Source organism: Acipenser ruthenus, chromosome 3 (genome assembly GCF_902713425.1).
Source record: "Acipenser ruthenus chromosome 3, fAciRut3.2 maternal haplotype, whole genome shotgun sequence".
In the NCBI taxonomy this organism is placed as follows: Eukaryota; Metazoa; Chordata; class Actinopteri; order Acipenseriformes; family Acipenseridae; genus Acipenser; species Acipenser ruthenus.
Genome location: NC_081191.1, coordinates 61,361,281 through 61,384,529, shown reverse-complemented (window position 1 = coordinate 61,384,529; position 23,249 = coordinate 61,361,281). Strand labels below are relative to the sequence as shown.

The 23,249-nt window shown below is 37.6% G+C and overlaps 1 protein-coding gene across 3 annotated transcripts in view; it reads right to left on the bottom strand.

Moving 5' to 3' along the window:
* The window catches only part of LOC117435689 (rab effector MyRIP-like), a 193,114-nt gene that overhangs the window by 99,532 nt on the left and 70,333 nt on the right, over positions 1–23,249 (bottom strand). For all 3 annotated transcript variants that reach the window (XM_059014731.1, XM_034059042.3, XM_059014732.1), the window contains exon 3: positions 13,313–13,534. In XM_059014731.1, the coding sequence (XP_058870714.1) occupies positions 13,313–13,534 (222 nt within the window). The remainder of the gene's footprint in view (positions 1–13,312; positions 13,535–23,249) is intronic.

Genomic DNA, 23,249 nt, shown 5'->3' with positions numbered 1-23,249 from the left:
GTCCAACCAACCTGAACAACCTGGAGCAAATCTGCCAAGAAGAATGGGCCAAAATCACTCTGACACTGTGTGCAAAGCTGGTACATACTTACCCCAAAATACTTAAAGCTGTTATTGCAGCAAAAGGTGGCTTTTCCAAATTAATGTGTGGGGGTTGAATACTTAATAATTGGTCAGGGGTCTGAATACTTTTGCAAGGCACTGTATATATGTATATAGACACACACACACATATATACACACACACTATATATATATATATATATATATATATATATATATATATATATATATATATATATATATATATGACACACACACACACACACACATACACAGTGCCTTGAAAAAGTCTTTACACCCTTGAACATTTTTCACATTCTGCTGCCTAAAAAATACAATTCAAAATGTAGGAGTTTGTTTCACTGATCTACACAACATCATCTACACTTTCAACATGAAAGAACAATTATAGAAATATTCCAAAAGTAATTACAAATAAAAAAAAACTAAAAATCTTGATTGCATAACTCTTCACACCCTTAGTCATAGCTCAGGTACAACACACTGCCTTAACAAGGCACATAAGTTAAATAGAGTCCACCTGTGTCCAATCACAGTAGTTCAAATGATCAAATACTCCTGGATGAAGAATCAAGCTGTTTCTGTTGTATGAAGTGAATTTGAAGCAAATGGCAAACATGCCAAACAAGGAGCTGCCAAAAGAACTCCAGGATAAAGTTATTGAAAGGTACAGATTGGGGGAAGGATATAAGAAACTTTCAATGTCTTTGAATATCCCTTGGGGCACTGTCAGGTCCATCATTGTAAAGTGGAAACAGTTTGGCACCAAGGCACTGCCTCGATCAGGCCGTCCCTCCAAAGTAAGTAGCTGTGGCTTAAGGAAACTGCTGAGGGAGGTGACTGTGAGGCCTAAGATTACTTTAAAATAACTACAGATGTCTCTGGCTGAGAAAACAATTTCAAGAGTACTGCACAAACATGGCCTTTATGGGAGGGTGGCAAGAAGGAAGCCGCTGCTGAAAAAAAGCCATATGATGTGCCACATAGCTTTTGCAAAGAAACACTTAGGGGACACTGCACACATGTGGGAGAAGGTTTTGTGGTCTGATGAGACCAAAGTGGAACTTTTTGGTCTCAATGCTAAGCGATATGTGTGGAGATAAACCAAACACGGCTAACACCATCCCTACAGTAAAGCATGGTGGTGGCAGCATTATATTTTGAGGGTGCTTTGCAGCAGCGGGGACAGGGAGGCTTGTGAAGATCGAGGGAAATATGGATGATGCAAAGTACAGGCAGATCCTGGAGGAAAACCTGTTCCAGTCTGCCAGAGACCTGGGACTGGGGAGAAGATTCACCTTTCAGCAGGACAATGATCCTAAGCACAAAGCAAAAGCAACAATGGAGTGGCACAGCAAGAAGAAAGTGAATGTCCTCGAGTGGCCTAGTCAAAGCCCAGACCTGAATCCTATAGAAAATCTGTGGCAAGACTTGAAGACTGCAGTCCACAGATGATCCCCAGCCAACTTGAAAGAGCTTGAGCTATTCTGCCAAGAAGAATGGGCAAAAACTGCACCATCCCGCTGTGCTAAGTTGGTAGACACTTATCCAAAACGACTCATGGCTGTTGAGTCAATACTTGCTGCAAAAGGGGCTTGCACCAAGTATTGAGTCAAGGGGTGTGAAGACTTATGCAATCAATACTTTTTTTATTTTTTAGGCAGTAGAATGTGAAAAATGTTCAAGGGTGTGAAGACTTTTTCAAGGCACCATATATATATATATATATATATATATATATATATATATATATATATATATATATATATATATTTACAGGCAATGGGACAGGCAATCAAACCTATTTTACTGTTTAAAAAAACAGAAAAAAGCAAATCAGTAATTTTGATGAATAAAGATTACTAAATCACAGTGCAGAGTATCTGAACAAGTATATTTAAGAATGATTAGACTGCAATTTTCTTTTTATATATACAGCTTATGTTTTTTTTTTCACAAGGGCATCCACGCATTTCATCTTGATACATTTTTTTTCCTTGTTTAAGTTTTAAAGTGCATTTTGTGTCGGCCATATTTTCACACATTTTTCCTTTCAACAACGCATTCAGGATACATCACACAGTATGTAGACATGGAACATAAATATTGGTAACATTGTGTTCTATCGTTTCTTTACTAATTATGTAACCTTTGCTTTTTGATATGCAGTACTGAACATTCACTGTATTTTCTACAAAAATTGTGGTGAGTTCCATACTACAGTATATTGTAAATTGTGATTTCCACATTGCCTATCAAAGCAAGGAAAGTACAGGTGCACTGTCACTTAGAAATAATAATAATAATAATAAACTTTATTTTATATAGCGCCCTTAAAAGCATTCTTCTAAGAGAGCTTAACAAAAAGAAAATACAACAAGTCATAAGAACACAGAGGCCAAACAGAAATACAGAATCATAAGAAAGCCTTTCTAAAAAAGTAAGTTTGAAGACTCGATTTAAAAACACTCAAAGTAGCAGAGTCTCTAATCTCTATAGGAAGGGAGTTCCACAATTTTGGGGCATAGCAACTAAATGCCCTGTCGCCCATAGTGCGTGGCGAGGACGAGGGACACTCAACAATCTAAGATCATGTGAGTGGAGGTTGCGGGTAGGAGTATAAAAAGATAAAAGATCAGATAAATAAAGTGGGGCCAGCCCATGAAGAGCCTTATAGGTAAACAGTCGAATTTTAAAATCGACTCGGAACCTAACAGGCAGCCAATGCAAGGCCTCTAAAACAGGAGTAATATGATCTCTGGTGGAAGACCTGGACAGAATTCTGGCTGCAGCGTTCTGGACATATTGAAGTCTGTACTTTTTAAATAACTTATAAGATATACTTTAAATAGATGACCATTGCAAAGATCCACCTGGTGTATGTTTAGACAGTACTTCATGCGTTTAGGCAACAAATGTATTAAAGTTACTCTGACTATTTTAATTTAAATAAAACATGGGATAGTCACTCAACACAAAAGTGTGTTTGAAATCACATAAGACGTATAATGAACCATAACTAAAGTGGAGTATTTTTTCACAGTAATTAAGTTCTCTCTCTGAATTTTTGCATAAGATTTTATCTGCTTAATTAAAGCCTAAGGAAGTTGCATTCTCTTTTGAATTTAAATTTCTCTAATTTTCAATTGTAATTCTGAGATTCTTTCTAAAATTAAACATTTGGCAGGGAGAAAATGAAAAACACTTTGAAAGACAGATTAGTGAAGTTTAATTGCAGACTTGTAAATTACTGTTACTACAGTTATCTATTGTAATTGGAAATCCACATTACCTGGAGAAAAGGCGCTGAAGGCTCATATATTACAGCGAAGCTACATCTTGGTTGGTTCCCACAACTATTATCTAATTTTATCTTGGTGAAAGCTGAGTCCAATATTAGTATGAAATAAATAAAAAAAACTTCCACTAACAACTGCATCTCTCAGAATACGTCTAGGAAACTACACAAGAAAAAACAAACAAACAAAAAACATTGGCACGCTTCTTTCAAGTAATTTAACAACTGATTCTCCAAACGTAAAGTAACTTATTCCATCCATCAGGGGCAAAACAGGCAAAGGCATGTTTCCCATATTTGCTTTTCACCCTTGGTATCCTAAAATGTAGGCTTCCCAAAGACTGGCTACCATATTTACTGTTTGCTGTGTTATGGCTGTGATGCAAGTACCCTGGAGCATTACCAAAAGCACATTTGTACACTAAAATGTACCAATGTCATATCCTTAGCATTGATGGTTGTAAGAAGTCAAAATAAGAACCCCATAATCAATTATAACAATACTGTAAATAACCCATGTGCTCACTGTAAGTTAAAGGTGGGTCCTATCATATTGCCTACCCAGATATTTAAAGCTCTCAACCTGTGCTTGGAATATATTGCTAGAAGTTATTATTACTGGAGGTTAATTAATCTGTTTCAGCATAAGTTTTTTTTTTTAGCACAGCACATTAAGGAATCTCTTTTATGCTAGGACAGAATCTTCATAGGAACATTAAACAAATTCTTACATTTAACCATTCTTGGAGATATAATAAAACCAGATGACTAGTAGAGCGCTCCAGTTACATCTGCTTTAAACCCGGATGGCCTTGATTAGGTAAGTGAAATATTTACGTTTCCGTAACTTCATTCTAAAATCTTACAAAGTCTATGTAAGCACCCTTTTTAATGCCATGCACATTAATGGTGCACTCTTATGATGCGTGATATCTGAAATATTAGCATAGCCCCCACCTTGAATTACTATGAAATGACACCCAATGGCGTGACACTTAGAACTTTGTTGCAAACCCTTGTCAAAATAAAAAGAACAGGGTTAAGGCTTTTTTTTCCCCAGGAATAATAGCACTACAATCATAGTGTGTAAACGCTATTCTCATTGTAAACGTAGCATATGTTACTGTTATACTGCACTGTTCTGTTAATCTGAACATTATATATAGGGCAGCAGTGTGGAGTAGTGGTTAGGGCTCTGGACTCTTGACCGGATGGTCATGGGTTCAATCCCAGGTGGGGGACACTGCTGCTGTACCCTTGAGCAAGGTACTTTACCTGGATTGCTCCAGTAAAAACCCAACTGTATAAATGGGTAATTGTATGCAAAAATAATGTGATAACTTGTAACAATTGTAAGTCGCCCTGGATAACGGTGTCTGCTTTTTCAAAAAAAAACTTTTTTTATTCAAAGCTGTAGTGGTTAAACTGAACACTGTTATATGAGGAGGAGGTTAAATGTCAGCAAAACTTGCAAAGAAAATGTACAAATGAAATGTACTGGTTGCATAAGTATTCAGCCCCTTAAGTCAGTACTTGGTAGAAGCACCTTTTGCAGCAATTACTGCTATGAGTCTTTTTTTTTGCCCATTCTTCACGGAAAAACTCAAGAACATTAATTCTCTTCTTGTTCAATCACTCCAGTATGGCTTTGGCTTTGTGCTTCGGGTCATTGTCCTACTGAAATGTGAATTTCCTCCCCAGTTTCAGAGTCTTGGCTGACTCAAACAGGTTTTCCTCAAGGATTTGCCTGTACTTTGCACCATCCATTCTCCCCTCTATCCTGACAAGCTTCCCAGTCCTTGCTGAAGAGAAGCATCCCCATAACATGATGCTGCCACCACCATGCTTGACAGTTGGGATGGTGTTGACTGGGTGATGCGCCAGACACCCAGACGTAATGCTTGGAATTAAGACCGAAAAGTTCAATTTATGTCTCGTCTGACCACAATGTCTGCAGTATCATCTACATGCTTTTTTGCAAACTCCATATGTGCTTTAAGATGAGGCTTTCTGAGTAATGGCTTCTTTCTTGCCACCCGTCCATACAGGCCAGCTTTGTGTAGGGACCGGCTTATTGTTGACGTGTGAACATTGACTCCCATCTCAGACACAGAAGTTTGCAGATCTCTCAAGGTCATTGTTGGCTTCAGAGTGACATCCCAAACCAGTTTCCTGCTTGCCCAGCTGCTCAGTTTGGGAGGGCGACCTGATCTGGGTAGTGTCTGGGTGGTCTTAATGATGGACTTCACTGTGTTGAGAGGGATAATCTGCACCTTTGAAATTGTCTTGTACCCTTCTCCTGCTCTGTGCCTCTCTGCCACTTTATCCCTTGTTTCGAAAGCTCCTTGGTCTTCATGGTTGCTTTGAATGTCTTTATATACCTGAGGGAAATTATCTACAAGTTAAACCACTTTGAGTTCACACAGGCTGAAACAATCGCACTAATTTTGTGACCTTTCAAACAAATCATTTGCACCTGAGCTGATTTAAGGCTGCAGTAGCAAAGGGGTTGAATACTTATGCAACTGAGATTAATCTGTTTTTCTCTGTAAATCTTACTTATTTATATTCTATATACATTGTTTAACTTTATCAATGTGGAGTCGTTTGTGTAGATTCTACGTTTCTAATTTGTATAATTTGAAAGCATCGTGGAGTACGCTCAGGTGCCAACAAAATGTAAAAACTGTGCAGGGGGGTGAATATTATGGTGAAAATTATGAAATCTGAAAACACATGGATTAAGCAAAAACATCAATTTGAATAGCTCACTGACTAACACAGCAGCTTTTAAATCATGGGGGCAGCCATCACAATAATATTTAATTAAACACAAAAAACTATGCTTTACTTCACGGTAAGAGCAGACAATTCCGAAGAGACGGTAAGGCCACCACTGCACCCTTACCTGACCCATGTGCTGACAAGGCTTCCCAGCACATACTGCTTTTTTTTTTTTTTTTTTTTTTAAATTTAGTCGTCGCCAATTATTTTTTACCCCGGTTTTCACCCCAATTTAGCATGCCCAATTATTATCTGTATCCCCGGCTCACCGCTCGCAACCTCCCCGCCGACTCAGGAAACGGAGGCTGAAACACGCGTCCTCCGAAACGTGCTCCTTCCAAGCCGTCATTTTTCGCACTGCAGATCCACAGCAATGCTACCAGACCTATAGTGCCGGAGGACAACACAGATCTGGCGGCTCCGCTGCAGAGCCACAGGCGCCCTATCGGCCACAGGGGTCGCTGATGCGCGGTGAGCCGTGGATTCCCCTGCCGACCTAAGCCCTCCCTACCTGGGCAGCGCTCAGCCAATTCTGCGCCGCCCCCTAGGAACTCCCGGTCACGGTCAGCTGTGACATAACCTGGATTCGAACCAGCGATCTCCAGGCTATAGGGCACATCCTGCGAGGAGCGCCTTTACTGGATGCGCCACTCGGGAGCCCCCAGCACATACTGCTTAACTGGTACAGTAGGTGGGTTCACTTTAGACAACATGTGTGGTTATCACTGGGCAGGTGAGGTCAGGTCTAAAACCAGAACAACCATGGTTGTTTTCATGTTGTCATTGAATTATATGTGAATTGGAAAAGCAAATCAGAATAGTTGGAATATTAACACATCTGGATTGAGACAAGTTATGCTTTGCTAAGTATACAAATATTTACAACTTTTTTCTTTTTGGTTTTGTTTGATATGCTGGAAAATAAATGTGATGTATGAGTGGCATAGTAAAGTACGGAACCTCTAAAGGTACATGGTGTAAAAATTAAATTTGGGAGGCTACTATCTTGTGAGCACGACTTACTATGATATCTCACTAGCTCACGAGATAGTAAGTCCTGTGTATCAACTTCTGGAGTCCCCATTGGAGATAGTGTTGTCAATCATGGTATTGCATCCGAGTTAAGTCATAAAAAATGAAATGGATAAAGTCAGGATCCACAGAACATAACTGACCTAAGGAATTCAAATTAAATTACCACAAAGAATTATAAAACTGACGAATACTCACTAACTTACTCTTGGTGGTGGAGCCTGACTGCGCATGCGTAACTTATGAGTTAGCAAAAAATAAACCATGCATGCATGAAGAAATATTAAAATAACTCGCTAAATACTTTATCAATTTGTTCGATTCCAATAAAAGGCACTCCTAGTCAATGAGTACTATCCGCCTGCCCTATATATTGTTTAAACACGCCGCTGTTTGAGTTATTTTAGCACAAAAAAACCCCCTTAAATTGTCAAAATTTATTTTTTGGTGATTCTGTGACTTACTGCACAGATTTTCACGAAACTTGGACCAAAAAGAAAATCTGTCACACGGACACTGAGCACATGAAATGCCGTCCCGATCCCTTTTGAAATGGCCGAAAAAACAGACCCCTCAAAATCGAGTTTAAACAAGGCTATCATAACGTTTAAAAACAGGGTCTATAGTAATGGTGCCTATTCTGTGACGCAGCTTCAAAAGACATGCCCCTGGATAATTACAAGTGACATAAGAGGTGCCTAAAGATAGAATGATCATATTGTATTTGTTACACATTGCCATCTTTCTTAACTTCACCCAGAGCAGTTTAAAGAAAGATATTTTAGGTTGAACCACAAAACCAAAGGTCAAAGTAATCAACCAAATTGGTCCTTTATAAAGCCCCCCACCTACAATTTGATTTAAAATGTTTGCTTGTGAACAGGTGGTTGAGTGGATACAGGTGCAGGAGAGATGCAGTGCGTAAATGAAACAGACAGAGAGAATTGTAATCCGTTTGGCAAAAGGTTTTATTTATAGTTTCCAGGTCTGGCGACCAAACAATAATCCCCCGGCAATACACAGCAATGTGTTCTGCACGGGGTAAATAACAAGGGAAATGCAGTCCCAAATAATAAACAATAATATCCGCCCCACAATAATACATATACGGTCACCAGTCCTGGGTGCGTGCAGTAGTACTCGTGGTGGGTGATATAAGTTTATATTTGTGACAATTGTTAAGTGTTGTTCCGGCTTTAGGTGCTGGCCCACGGCAACAGCTCCGGAATGTGTTAGCCGTCTAGTGAACACAAACAAGACAATGATAGACAAAACAAACAAACAAACAAACACTCACAATACTTCTTAGTCACAGTAAACAACTGAAATCTCTTGCAGTCCTTCTAGGTTCATGTGCATAAACCAAAGCGAAGGAACAGATTGCGATTCTCCGTCCCCTTTTATGCCGTCACACATGACCCCTTGGTAAACGAGTGCAACCGCCTCCAATCTGCGGCTGCCACGTCGTTTTTCTTCCGGGTCAATGCGTTAATGCAACGGAGTCCTGCCCACTTTCTAGCTGGCCGACTTCCCTTGAACCCTGGGAAAGAACTGTCAGGCCAGCCCGTCCAGGGAACTCTGTTCTCGCTGCTTAGCGTCCTCATAGGTCAAGAGGGAGATTTACAACCAAGAATCATTGTATTTCTGTCACAGTCCTGTAGCATTCCACTTATCAATGACAACTAATGTATGCACAGGGAATTGATCAAACAATTATAATTAGATTAACTAAATGCCTTTTTTCTGTTTTTTTTTTTAATTTAAAAGCAGGTAGCATGTTTGTACAGACAAAAGAAGAAACAAAACACTCAGATAATGTAATGTGTGTATATATATATATATATATATATATATATATATATATATATATATATATATAGAGAGAGAGAGAGAGAGAGAGAGAGAGAGAGAGAGAGAGAGAAATAAATAAAACAGGCATTTATTTCTTTTCCGTATTTTATTTTATTTTTTCCAAAATTGTATTGTCTTTGCAAAGTCAACTGAAGGTTCATTCAGTTTATAAAGATTACAGTATGTAAAGTAGTGTCATTTGGCTGCTAATATTTAACATTTAGTTAACATTTTTTAATTACTGAAGATATTAACATTCAATAAAGCCACTTTATTAGGACCTCCCCACCGTTTTTTGCCGCAATGCTTAAACGTGTCTAGTAGAATTCTTCATGACTGAGGCGATTAATGCATATTCAGATTCATCCAACTTTTGTTCAGTTGAATGTGCTGGTCAAGGAAAATGACCAAGACGAGGAACTATGTAGCTGAACACAATATATTTGATCTACAGAATTTACTCCACTGTATTTTGTATAGCGAGTACATTGGTCAAAAAAATCTAACTAAAAATATTTCCAATTATCTTTTCTTTTAAAGGTATGTAAAAACTACATGTTATGCCACTCCCCAGATTTTTGGCCGACGTGGCAGTGGGGCAGTCGTAAATACTCGGGGCAAAATCTAGGTAAAGTCTTATTGCTCTCGTTTGAGCCCACCTAATGCTGCACAATCAGGCGCCAACGACCTTTGCCTTAACATTAGTGCCTTGCCCTGTGATCAACATTGGGCCCACTGATCCCTAATTCCCCATGTTAATTGCCTCTTGTTAATTTGTTGTAATGTTTGTGTTCCAAATTGAAATAATTTTACTATTTTAAACTACAGCCACATCTTGCTTTGATCAGATATTTATTCTGTTAGCTATTGAAGGTGGGATAATCATTCTCTGTTCTTTCAAAATGAGTATAAAACAGATATAATACCAACTAACTATTGTCCATAGCTACAATGAATCACTTCTTGGTACTGGACTCCTTCAGTAATACAAAAAGATATTCTACCCTCCTACTCTATTTCTATTAATTCATTTGGAGACACAACCAAATATAGAAACTACATACCTCATCAGCAGGGAAATATGTGGTATAGAGATTGCCTCAATATATGTAGCAGAACATGCTAACAGCAAATAATACAGTGATCTTGTTTCTCACAAATTCCATAAGAAAAGTGCTTATTTAGAAAATGACAGAAGCTCTCAGCATCTCTCAGTGTGCTGATTGGATACAGTACTAGACACACTGTCAAAATGTTGCATGGCTACACCTGGGGCAGCTAGGGTGGCATTAATTTGGCATGATGTGTCTGCTAGGAGTTTAGATTGTTCTGGAGGGATATAAATTCATATTGGATGCAAAATCAATATTTTTGTTATAGAAATGCCTGCCAACCATATGCATACTATCAGCTTTCTATCAAAGACTGCCAGAACTGCCATTTTCCATGTTTTAACAAAAAAAAATGAAGCTTTTATATATTACAAAATAGACTTTTAATGAAGGGAAGCTGTTCTCATTTGAAGTAGATATTCATCAACATATTTCCTCACTCTTCATATGGATGTACCACAAAGGGTGTTTATCTACTTTAATTTGTGTTTCCATTAAATACAGAATGTGTCTAAACTAGCATAAATACAGTATCGTTAATCCAGTTAATTTATCCCAAAAAAATAATGACTATTATCAGGAGCCCTGACATGCAGATGGGAAGCCTGTGAAGGCTCTGTTTTTCCACTATCAAGGGACATGTAAGATTTATCACCATTCATAGCATGAAGCTAGACGTTCCAATTCAGTGAAAGCGATGCAGCACAACTATATTGTGAACCCTGCAAAACCTGAAAAATCAAGTGTATCAGAGCCCAAACTGATGTTACTAACAAATATAGCATGACCATTAATTTTAGGCTTTTAGCATGTTCCTGCCATATACATTTTTGTTAAATGTTTAAGGACATGCATAAAAAGGGTGGTGTTCATGGTAGTGTTATTCTCATCATCCCAATACCCCTTTTTATTTAGTTATTTCTTTTAAAATAAAGCCCAATAGCACAGACATGTGTCTGTCTATGTTTTTTGCTTGTTATGTTTTCCGAATAATTGGGACATTTCTGAATCCTGCAGCTGCCTTTCTATTGTACATTCACAGCAAGAACATTTTGAAGAGCTCCTGCTTTCATTAGGAAGATTTATTGGCCATTAACTCCTATTTCAAATGCATTAAAAAAAAAAGATCCTACCTGCAGCAAACAATCTGTTACACTAATACAAGCCCTTGGGATACCATTGTGTTTTTGCTTTTTCCTTTTTCTCCTCATAGATATCGATTATAAGGTCTTCATATTAACAAGTGGTCTTTCTCCATTATTGTAAATCACAGCTTTTATTTCAAGATTCCGTGCCACACAGTTTTGGGGGTGGGGACAACATGTACAAGGAAAACTATGATCTAGTTCAAGATAATAGTGTAGTTGAAGATACAGCAAATACAGTTACAGTCGCCTGCTGTTAACTGGATGCTGCAGTCAGCTTTGCAGAAATGTCGCAATGTTGCAAAAGAACAGCAGGGGGCACTGTGGATTTCCATTAAATGTTTTTGAGGACAGGCAAAGTTGCACTTAATGTCAATATGTCCAAAACAAACAAATACACTTAACTATATCCAAATCCCAATATTTAAAATGCACATTTACAGATTAATGCATTAATATCAGGACAGAAGGCAGTCTAAAGTAATGTTATTTGATTACACATGGACAGGCAGTCTGCCAGATAATTAAATTCTCACTATTCTTAAAAAACATGATCACATTATACATGTCTGGTATATATAAAACCAGAAGAGTGAAAATGATAATGTACAAGTTCTTGCATAATGCTACTAGTTTGAGGTTTTCTAAAATTTGTCATATCTAGATAAAATAAATGGATTTATGATTAAATATAACTGCTAACCACATACGGTAATGAGAAATACATTATTACTCTGTCAATCATTACCATCTTAAAACACATCTGTTTAGAACAAACATTTTAAACATTATCTGCTTCCAAAGATGACCATTATTATCTTGTACTCAAAGTCCACACGATAGCTGTAGAAAACATACCACCTGTGAGCATTAAACAAACAGTTACACTTTTGCGTGGATAGGAACATTGGCTAAAAAAATGGCTATTAAACAGACGCTCAATTGGAATGAGCCAAAAACATTCCTTACTCTGCTTCAAGTCAACAAATTATGGCTGATTTAATTAGATTTCCCAGTGTTATTGCAGCATAAATTATATCATTACCTTGTTATAAAATCAGACACGTTTCGATTATATGTTTTTGTTGACGTCTTTCATATAATTATATTAGCTAAAATTATATTAGCTAAAAGCTAAAAGCCCACGTGAATGTTATTTTTATTTGTTTTACGTTTACCCCTCCCAAAATCCATCCCAAACTAATCTGACAGAATTGTTGTTTGTTGCTGCTCAAAACATCTGACGGATGAAAAAACTTTTAAATGTATACTGTCAACAATTCAGCTGTAGGTACATCCGTGTGTCTGACATTACCACTCCTCCAGAACCTTCTTATAACAAGTGTGCGCACACAACAATTAAAGAAAAATGAAAACAAATACAATGATTTTTAAAAATGCCTACACAAACTGTGAAAGAGGTTGAAGCCGTATGTGATGCAGGCACAAATAATGTTATTTCAACACATTTTGATACACACTATCCTATGCTTACAGTCTATTCAGCAAACAAACAGCTTGACAAGGTGGGTTATAATTATTATGTACGGTACCCAGACTGCATGGTAGCAATAAATATCAAATTGATTTATTGTTTTAATAGATAGTGGAAATGACAATAGCGGCTTTCATTTGTAGATATGTAATAGTTGAGTGTTTCTGTGCCTAATCTAAAATACCAATGGGTGCTTAATTGTTGCTAATCAAAGTTGTGTACATAAAAACATTCACGGTTTCAACAACCAAGACCACATTTAAACCATTAAAAAATGTAATCCTTGATGTGTTTTTTTTATATTTAAAAAAAACAAATAATAAATTATAATTTGTAGTTTAAAAAAAAACTCATCCTACAGTCACTTGATTATCAAGCCTGTTAACTACTGAAATATTGTGAATTCAGTAGAAAGCAGATACAACAATACATATTACTGGAAGGCTGCTCTTCATTAGAGCAGAAGAGAGAAGTGACCTAACATAGCATTGTTTGTAAATATATCACTAACCTGCTCTTCTGGCAAACAGCACAGATCCATGCCTTTTCTTTCTTGATGTAGCTGCTGCAGCTCTTGCACACATTGAATTTGCAGTCCAGGCACTGGCGCTTAGTATTTATGAGGAACGTGAAAGGAGAGCAGCAGCGCATGCAGCAGTGGTCATTAAACTTGTTCTGTCTGGCGAGGATTGTGCATTTGCTGCCTTCTTCATCAAGCTGCTGTTTCATTTCACTACAAAATAAAGCAGAGAAAAAAAACGACCTTACTGACAGGCTGCTAAAGATGCTTGGTACAGAAAATGACAAGCGGATCAGAATGTATGTGTAAGAGACATGGTGACCCAAATCGAAGATGATAACCTGTAGATACTGGCAGCAATACATTTTTCTGTATATTGCAATTAGACAAAATAGCTTAATATTATGTATTACCTCACATTATTCTAATCTGAATTGTGATTTACAGGTTAAGATTTTATTTATTTTTTTAATCGGAGAAATCTTATTCATGCTGAAGAAATACATTTTTTTTGTGCTGTAAGAAACACGCACAGGTTTGACTATACATAAATGTATATATGACATGTAACAGATTTTAATCTATTTAATTAGATTTGATGTGCATTACAAAACAGGCATTAGACTGCAATGTAATGGGCTTAGCAACAACAAAATGATGATCAATTGGATTTTTTTTATTGACTTTCCTTAATAGTGTGGCAGATACTGTTATTAAATATTTCATTTCACCAAAACCAATTAAAAAAATGATATTTAAGGAAATAAAAAAAAAAACCATTAGGGAAAAAAATACAATAAAACATAAACAAAATACATTTTGCTAATGATTAGCCTGTAATGTAATTATGCCTAAATTAGGCAAGATACACGTGTGGCCTCATCATAATTAAAATCTCAGCAAGTTCCATTCAAATTTATGAAGCAAAATGTGTTAATTCTATAGGGTGATGCAAAACATTTGGCTATAGCTATATACTTGTATTTATTTCCTTGCTAGTCAAATGCTCCAGGCTTTTCATTAGTTCTTATAACAGCTGACAAAGCCAATGCACATATTTTGGATTAAGAGGAGACAGATCACATTTGAAATCACATTAAAACAATTAATGAGTTACATCATCATTTGTATTCTGGAATGCTGCAATTATTTTAAGTCAATTCTGCACGATTTTATACGTAAATACAAAAAACTAAGGAAATAAAAGGCAAACATTGACCATCTAATTATGTATGGGAACCGAATATCTGGAAAATTCAGATTGATTTTCTTTTTTTTCCTATTCCCAAATTCAAAGAGAAAGAGAAAACATCTTCATATAGTCAGGAGTTGAGCAGAGAATATTTCAACTGAATGAAACAAATCTGTAGGAAGAAAATAAATATTTAAATGCCGGTGTAACACAACTGCAGAATGAGGAAAACTGAGTGCAGATTCACAGGCTCCAATGATACAAGTAAATCCTAATCCTTTTAGAAATGTACTTAAACCTTTTGGCAGTGGATGCCATGCAGCTGGTGAGCAGTCGAAATCCACCATCAAACACTACTGCTCTAGCCTATTACACTCCTTTGACTTCCATTAAAATGTTCGCTGGTTAAAATCAACTATACAAATGACAACAGTAAACAGTACAGTATCATGATATCCTTGGCATATCAATGAGATTTGTATTTCCTCTTTTTTATCTCGTATTCAATTTGACAAAGATGCCCCCTTAGGAAATACTGTGGAGAGCATTCCAATATCACAATGGAACCTCATAGAATGTCCCTGGCATTATTATAAATGCATTTATTTATTTAACATTAATAAATATGAACCGATAAAGCATTTGTCTGATGTATACACCTCTGAAGGCTTAAGCTTGATACAATATAACATGCATATCAACTGAAGAAATTACTATAAAATGTTTATCTTTATTGAATGTTAACATTTTCCAGAGCCTTCGCAGATTAAGAGGAACCAAGTCACAACTTGACTTAAACAAGCTGATATGTTCTGCAGTACATGGTTTAGCTACTAAATAAACACTTCCACTGCAAAGGGCTTGTGGCTAATTAGGACAGTCATGTTGTGAAGATTATATATATACTAGTAGAATTCGAGTTAAGGTGGTAGCAAGCAGTAGCTATAGAATTATGAGTAATTGGGATATGCAAATGTAGCATACAAGAGCCAATCAAATCACGTGAAGGTCGGCAAAAGGCTTCTACATTCACAGCGTTTTTAAAAGTCAAAGCACATATAAATATGGCCTGGAGAGGAGCACTGTAGTAGAAAATGATTGACCAGAGGGAAAACTACTGTTAACGACAGGGGGCTATGACCCCATCACGATGCAGAAAATCCAGTTAACCCGAACCCGATCTGAAGAAGACCATCAAGACACAACCAAACTGAAGCAGTGAGCAGCAATGTCACAGAACTCATCAATCTTCCAATTAAAGCTACACTACCACATTAGTGTCACAGTACACAACAGAGTACCATCATTTCTGTAGTATTTACAATATAATAACACATCAAATAGCAACCGACATATTCTACATTTGTTTAATTCTAACAAATAATAACATTAACATTGGTCACAAGCAAGTGAACTTGTGTCTTTTTTTTAATGTTCTATCAGTCAACCTCATCTTTAAGGCAAGTCTCCAAACACCCATTCAAAATCATGTAAATTCTGATATACAGTATGTTGCTGCAACCTAAGCCCCTGTTCACTGTAGTTTAAAGATAGTATTTTCATAAAATAGGCAGCTATATAATGCTTGTTTTCCTCAGGAGGACTCATGTATGTTTGCTTCATCTTTATGGCATGATGAGGATATTTTGGGGAAAAATAAGGAAATCAAGTATATCAGGATGAAATCATCTACTGCAAATGTCAAAGCACTGAGTTGGAAAAAGACCAACTGTCTTGTCATTAGCTCGCCAAAACCAATTCAATTATGTAGATGAAAATTCATTGTGGCACCAGATTTAATGTTGGCTCGGTTCAACGTCAGGTCAGAGAAGTATGAACTAAATCAATGCATGTAAATGAATTAGTAAACTACGGACTTTGATAAACAAAACATTGTATAAAATAAATACAAAATAAAAACACACCAGACAAAATTAAATGGTGTTATAAGTGCAATTTTTCCCTGGTCATATACTAAGGTATTAAAGGTGATTACTGTTTGGGAAATTGAATATTGTGACCTGTTGCAAACAAATGTGTTGGGAACAAACTACTTTCCAGCATACAAAAGCAACATTTTCATTAACTTTTGTTGCATATCAGCTTTTTCTGACAGGTGACAATTTCAAACAATGTTCCCAAAACAGGTAATTTGTGTAACTTATATCTGCATCAAAATCTGTATCTGAGCATGTAGAATCCTAGTTGCCAGCACCTTTTAAAGAAGTAATTGTATAGCAATAACATGATGCAGTCCCCTTTTAAACTCTGCTGGCCCTACCTGGACTATAGTAATAGTGTGAAGTAGGTGGAGCCAGCAGAGTTGAAAGGTCGCACGATTTCTTTGGAATCAGGAAGTACTCAAAAAGTCTCAGATAATGCCAGGTAATGCTAGATTACTAAAATGCAATATTCCTTACAAAAGTAAGTCTGTAAGTCACCCTGGATAAAGGCGTCTGCTAAATAAACAAATAATAATAATAATAATAATAATAATAATAATAATAATAAAAAGGCAAGGGCATGATTGACGTGGATCACACAGTTACATCCATCAGGAACTTGCTTCATTTCCACAATTACAAGAATGAATTTCAGATATGTAAATGGTGTTTTATGGGCGAGTCTATATCCATCACCCATTCTTGGTTGACCGCAAGGAAAATAACAGCAGGGCCAAACAGATTTGGGCCAAAAAGTCTAAACATATTATCCTACATCGTACATAATGTAGCGATCCATACACTGTAAATCTTGCTGTGTATGTCTATGTCATTCCTGCTGTTTGTAATTGTAATTCCCGCCGTTGGTGTGTTTGCCCCTGTCTGTGTCTGTGTAGTCCAAACCTGCGCGTGCTGCCTTTTGTGTCTCCCCCATGATTGGATGTTGGTTGTCTGTCCTTACTGGCTGTTGTTTGTCTGTGCCCATTGGTCCTAGTGTGCGGCTGAGGGCCAATGGGATGGATGTAAGCTCCGGTACCCAATCTACATAAGGGTGGAGCTAAAGGTATAAGAACGTGTGTAACCTGAGTAGCTGACAGAGCTGTGGACTCTGGTGAATAAAAGCATTGAAAGAAAAGCAAACGTCTTCTCCTGTTTTCTGCCTCCTGCAAGAAGGCAATACAGTATCTTTAATATTCTTTAAGTAAGAAATCTACAAGTATTGTGTCAATGCATTTATTCTAATGAAGTGTGTTGAAAATAATACAGCTTTGGTACTTAGAGCAATTTGATCCCACATTCTTAAAGGTTAAATGTCATTTGAATTGATATTTTACATTTCCATACTTCTTTTAATGATGTTTGCAATGTGGTTCTTCACATAACTGCTTTGGCAATTCTCAGAAAAAAGAAACATGGTCTCACGTCTTCCTTAAATACTGTCTTTAAAATGTGTTCACATACATCACTGTATTTGTATGTGTGATAGTTTGGCTGCTATATTATATGACACCACTAGAGCCTTGGTCAGAGTGGCAGTCTAACTCTTGGGGTGCAATATGATGTATTTCACTACCAGAAGACTGCTTTTACAGGATAATCGCTTGGCCTGTTTGCGATGCTGTTTTAGAAAGACTACAGGTGAAGGATGAAGGATGCCTTCCATCAAGAAGTGCTATGTGTACTTGTAGCAGATCCTGCATTCTACAGATTTAATGTTCCCTCAATAATGAAAGCCTTTATTTACAAAAAAAAAAAAAACTCCCTAGAAAAAAACAGAAAAGCTGCAAACATTATTTGTAAAAAATTGAATCTTTTTCTGAGTAGAACAGGAGGGACAAACCACCACACTCATGTAATTAGAAGTTTCTGTCTGGTCTGCAGATAGATAAGGACTTTCAGTCCGCAGTGATTTCAATCATTCTCTTTAATATCGCTGTGTTTAAGAAAAAAAATAGGGGAAAAATACAATAGTAATACTATGCACAGTAAGCAGTGATCTGAAAACAGCATTAATCTTAATAAAACATGCAAGATAAATTAAACATTTAGTACAACAACCACAATATAAGACAAGAAAGAAAGTTTGATTATTTCTGGAGTGCAATTAAAGTGAATATGTATTAAAATATCACTCCCGTTTACTGCCTTTATTGCCTTGGCAGCTTGTTTGCCGTCTCCTTAGTTTGTCCTTTTGCAAATTTCATCTTGTTACTGTGGAGACAAATCTCTTGCTCATTGTATGCTTTTGAAAATGTCGAACCCCAGTCTAACTAGATTAATTAATAAATCACAGAGAACACATACAGCTGCAAACCATAACACTCCATAGAAACCAGAAAAATATTCCTGCTGTTTTTCTTTTGAAAAAGGTTATCTGGTTTTTCATATATCATTATCATTCTTCTCTACGGTTGGGTGGGGCGAGGCTTCCTCAGTGCTATTTTTAGTGTTCCCACCAAAACATACTTCATGCAAATAACAAAGGCCTTACCTAAACCGTGGCAAGATCTTTAAAAAATGCAGCTCAATTGAGGCCAAAACATGAAAAAGATGTAGTTCTAGTGCCTTAATTATTAAGGTAATTAAAAAACCCTACAGCGTTTAATTGTCTTATTTCATAAATACCGATCTGAAATGGCAGAAACGTGAAATAAGTAGCATTATTTTGTATACATATTTTTTATATGTTGTTCAGGACATCAGTGAGAATGTACCGTACCTTACCGTAACCCTGGTTCCCTGAAAGAGAAGACGACCACCAAAACATTACTTATGGGATATGCCTCCTATTGGCAGGTATTCACTGAACTCTTTACATCAGAGCTGCCGATAGGCCCCCCCTGGTGTGACATCCTCGATCCCGCCTACCGAGGGATTAAACAGTCAGCCCACGGAAGCCACATTCTCTTTTTGCATCTAACCCGGGAGGGCGACCGATGCGACCTCACTGGTTGGTGGTCGTCTTCTCTTTCAGGGAACCAGGGTTATGGTAAGTAACCTAACGTTCCCTTTCAATTCGAAGACGACCACCAAAACATTATTTATGGGAAAGTATACCAGAGCTGTCGTGAGGGAGAAGGAATGGCAGCACATAAGGGACGCATCAGAACTGCATAACCCAAGGTTAGCGGTGCGAGCATGCAACCTCAAGGACCACCGTGCCTAATGAAGGCAAGAAAGGATCTATCACATTAAGGCGATAGAACCTGGAGAAAGTATGCGACGTAGCCCAGTACAAATATCGGACAGCGAGGCCTTCTGAAGAGGGCCCAAGTGAGGGGCCAACCCTCTGGTAGAGTGCGCGGTTACCCGCCCAGGTGGAGGCAAGCCAGCATTGTCATACGCAGTCGAGACTGTCCACAATTCAGTGTGACAGTCGCTGTTTCGAGAGGGGCTGTCCTATGGTCCGTATACTGTGACAGACAAAGAATTGGTCAGTATGACGCAAAGCTCTTGGTCTATCCACGTAACACCTCAATGCCCACACCGGGCAGAGGAAGTTCAATCTCCTATCCTTTTCCGAAGAAAACGGAGGTGGATGGAAAGACTCCACTGCACCGTGTGCACCGAGCACCGCATGTATGGAGTGTGCTGAGCACTGAGGGTGCTATGCGCACCAAGCATCGTGCGCACTGAGTACCGTGTGCACCACATGTACCGAATGCACTGAGCACTGAGGGCGCTATGCGCACCGAGGTACTAGACACCGTGCGCACAGAGTACCGTGCACACAGAGTACCGTGCACACCGAATGCAGTGAGGGGCTACGCGCAGCGAGGCACTGAAGTACCACACCGAGCACCGTGTACACCGAGGCACCAAAGTACCAAGGGCTGAGCATGCACCGAGGTACCGAAGCACAGGGGGGGCAGCTAATGCAGCGGTGCCTATCCATCTGATCAGCTTGCAGCATACACCAGAGAGAAGGTTTGACAAACAGGGTGGGCAGGCCGAGGTAGCCGGTGAGGTCTACTCTACAGCGGGGCAGGTAAAACACAGCCCCAGTGGAGGAATATACATGGCTGACGTTGTTGTTGTTGTTGTTTTTTATACTGCACTGCAGCTTTCATGTGTTCAATCCGCTTTTATTGTGCCTGAAAAACACAAGCCAAGTTAGTAGAAACAATTGGGGCAACCTTGACCCCCACCACTTTTACAATTGTGCCTATTTGCTTTGTGCTGGGCAAGGTTGCCCCAGTGGTTTCTTGAAACTTGGCTTGTGTTTTTGATATCTCCATATTAAATTATTATTATTATTATTATTATTATTATTATTATTATTATTATTATTATTATTATTATTATTTTTATTTTATTATTATTATTTATTTCTTAGCAGACGCCCTTACCCAGGGCGACTTACAGTTGTATACAAAAAATACATATCAAGAATTACAGTACAATTAAGAGCAAGATACAAAATACAATTACTTCAGTCCTAATAAGAGCAAATACAAAACGCAGTACGATTCTATATCGGGGCAGTTCAAGAGCAGATAACAGTGTTGATAGTAACATCAGGGTTAGATATGAGTGCAAGTGAAATACAAAATACTACAGATTGGGTTAAGTGCAGGATTAAATACAGTAAAATAGGGAGCAGATAAGTGCAAGTTAAAGTCGTCTAGTGCAGGTGGAGCAGAGAGGTCAGGTGGGGATGTAGGGAGAGTGTCTGGAGGTAGCTGGGTGCAGTCTGGTCATGGCATCGGTAGGCGAGTACGAGAGTCTTGAAATGCGAGCGGTGATCGGGAGCCAGTGGAGTGAACAGAGCAGTGGAGTAGCATGGGAGAAGCGAGGCAGACAGAACACCAGGCAAGCAGCGGAGTTCTGGATGAGTTGGAGCAGACGGGTGGTGCAAATGTTTTTGAGAAGCCCTGCGTTGAGTATGTCTGTTTCACTTCCACAATTTGCTTCGCTGTTTGGAGCGGTTCGTGTGTTTGATTTCACATTGCAAAAAGTTGAAAAGGAACAAAGTGTCAAACGTACTGAGTCCACTTTCAAGCAAACCGAAACAACCATTTCAAGTGATCTCGGTTCACTTGGTTTGATGCTTATCCTGGTGCGATTACGTGGCTCTCTGAGGTTTCACATATCACTCCAAGCGAACCGAACCGCACTTCAATCCACATCAAACGGTCAAAACAAACTAGGTGTGAAAGTGCCATAAGAGTTATGTCAAATCTGAAGTAAAATGAGAATGTGATCTGTATCATTAATATGGTTTAAAGATTAACAATGTGGTAATAAAACATGTTTCTGAAAAGTGGTTGATGCTCATTGGACACCTGTAATGGAACTTTCTTGAGAGAAGTCTGTATCATTGATATGGCCAACAGATTAATATAATGGCAGTGGAATGGTTATTTGTTACTGGACAACATAATGGAACTAAGAAAATCTTTATAGAGAAGAAACTTAAAAGTCATATTAGGGCAATGTCATAGTCACCAACACATTTAACATGCAACAGGTTTATATAGCCCTGCTTTTACTGTGGCAGCTGCAGTTTTGGTTACCAAAAAAAAAAACAAGAAAACCTGGCACAATTTTATTTTTCTACTACACCCACGATTGAACTTGCTGTAGCGAATCACAGAATACCCTGCCAGCTGAAATGATTTATGATATACTAGCAGTAGTAGGTATGGCAGTGGATTTGCAAACTCATACAAGCACCCCTCACAGGGATTTTCATGCTAGATAATTTTTCTCAGTTTCTTTGATACTACAAAAGTTTGGAAATGCTTAACTGAAAGGCTTTTTACAGATAAACAGAGTAATAACTAAATCATTTTAGTTTGTATTCAAAATATGTATTATAATTCTGTAAACTTCTGTAAAAATAGGCAGGCAAGTGCTAGCAATGCACAATCTCTGAACATTTTCTGGGGCAGAACGCCTTGATTTTTTACTGAACCTCAAAAGTTACATATCACATAGAGATGTTGGATAATATCCACTTCATGTAACGTTTCTGCTAGCACAATACAATTGCGTTTGTTAGTAAAAGGGGTAAATATTAACTCGTATACTACATTACCGTAGTAATAACTTTACCGAAATAGTACAAATGTACTTCTTGCAAACTTCACATATGCTTTTTGGACGCCTTTAAAACATTAACGAACAGCTTTGTTGAAAAAGTGAATACAATAAAATTTAAAAAATGAAGATAGTAAAGAAGTTTTGTATGAACTGCATATATGACATTGCAATTTCCACCTAGCACAAAAAGGAATAGATAATCATTTAAGGTATTTGAAGGCATTAAAAATGTTTCATAACAGACCAATTTGTAAAGGACATGTTTTATTAGGGTAATATGTATACAGTACCCTGTACTAAAAACAATACTAGTAATAGTAATACTAAAAATCATTTTTATTTTAATACAATTGTACAACAGTTTGACAGACAACCCAAATTCTCTGTTATACTGTCAAATTCAGATTAGCAATATGTCCCTGTAGAAACACATCATAAATCAATACAATACCAAGTAAATTTTAAATCTTTTTTCTACTTTTCAGATAAACATTGATCTTTTGTTAACCACAATCATGCAACAATTAACAGTATTTTTTCACAAGAAACTCTGAAAACACTGTACTCGAATGACAACCAATATAACCAAAGACAAATGTTATCTTTCAAAAACGTATTGCATTTTGCTTCCATGTGTCTCCCTTGTTGTTTTAAATAGCAACACAGAAAATTACAAACGACTACCCACCGAGGAAACCCTACCAATGACAGCAATATCACCAACCTGGCGACTTGAAGCAGAACCAGA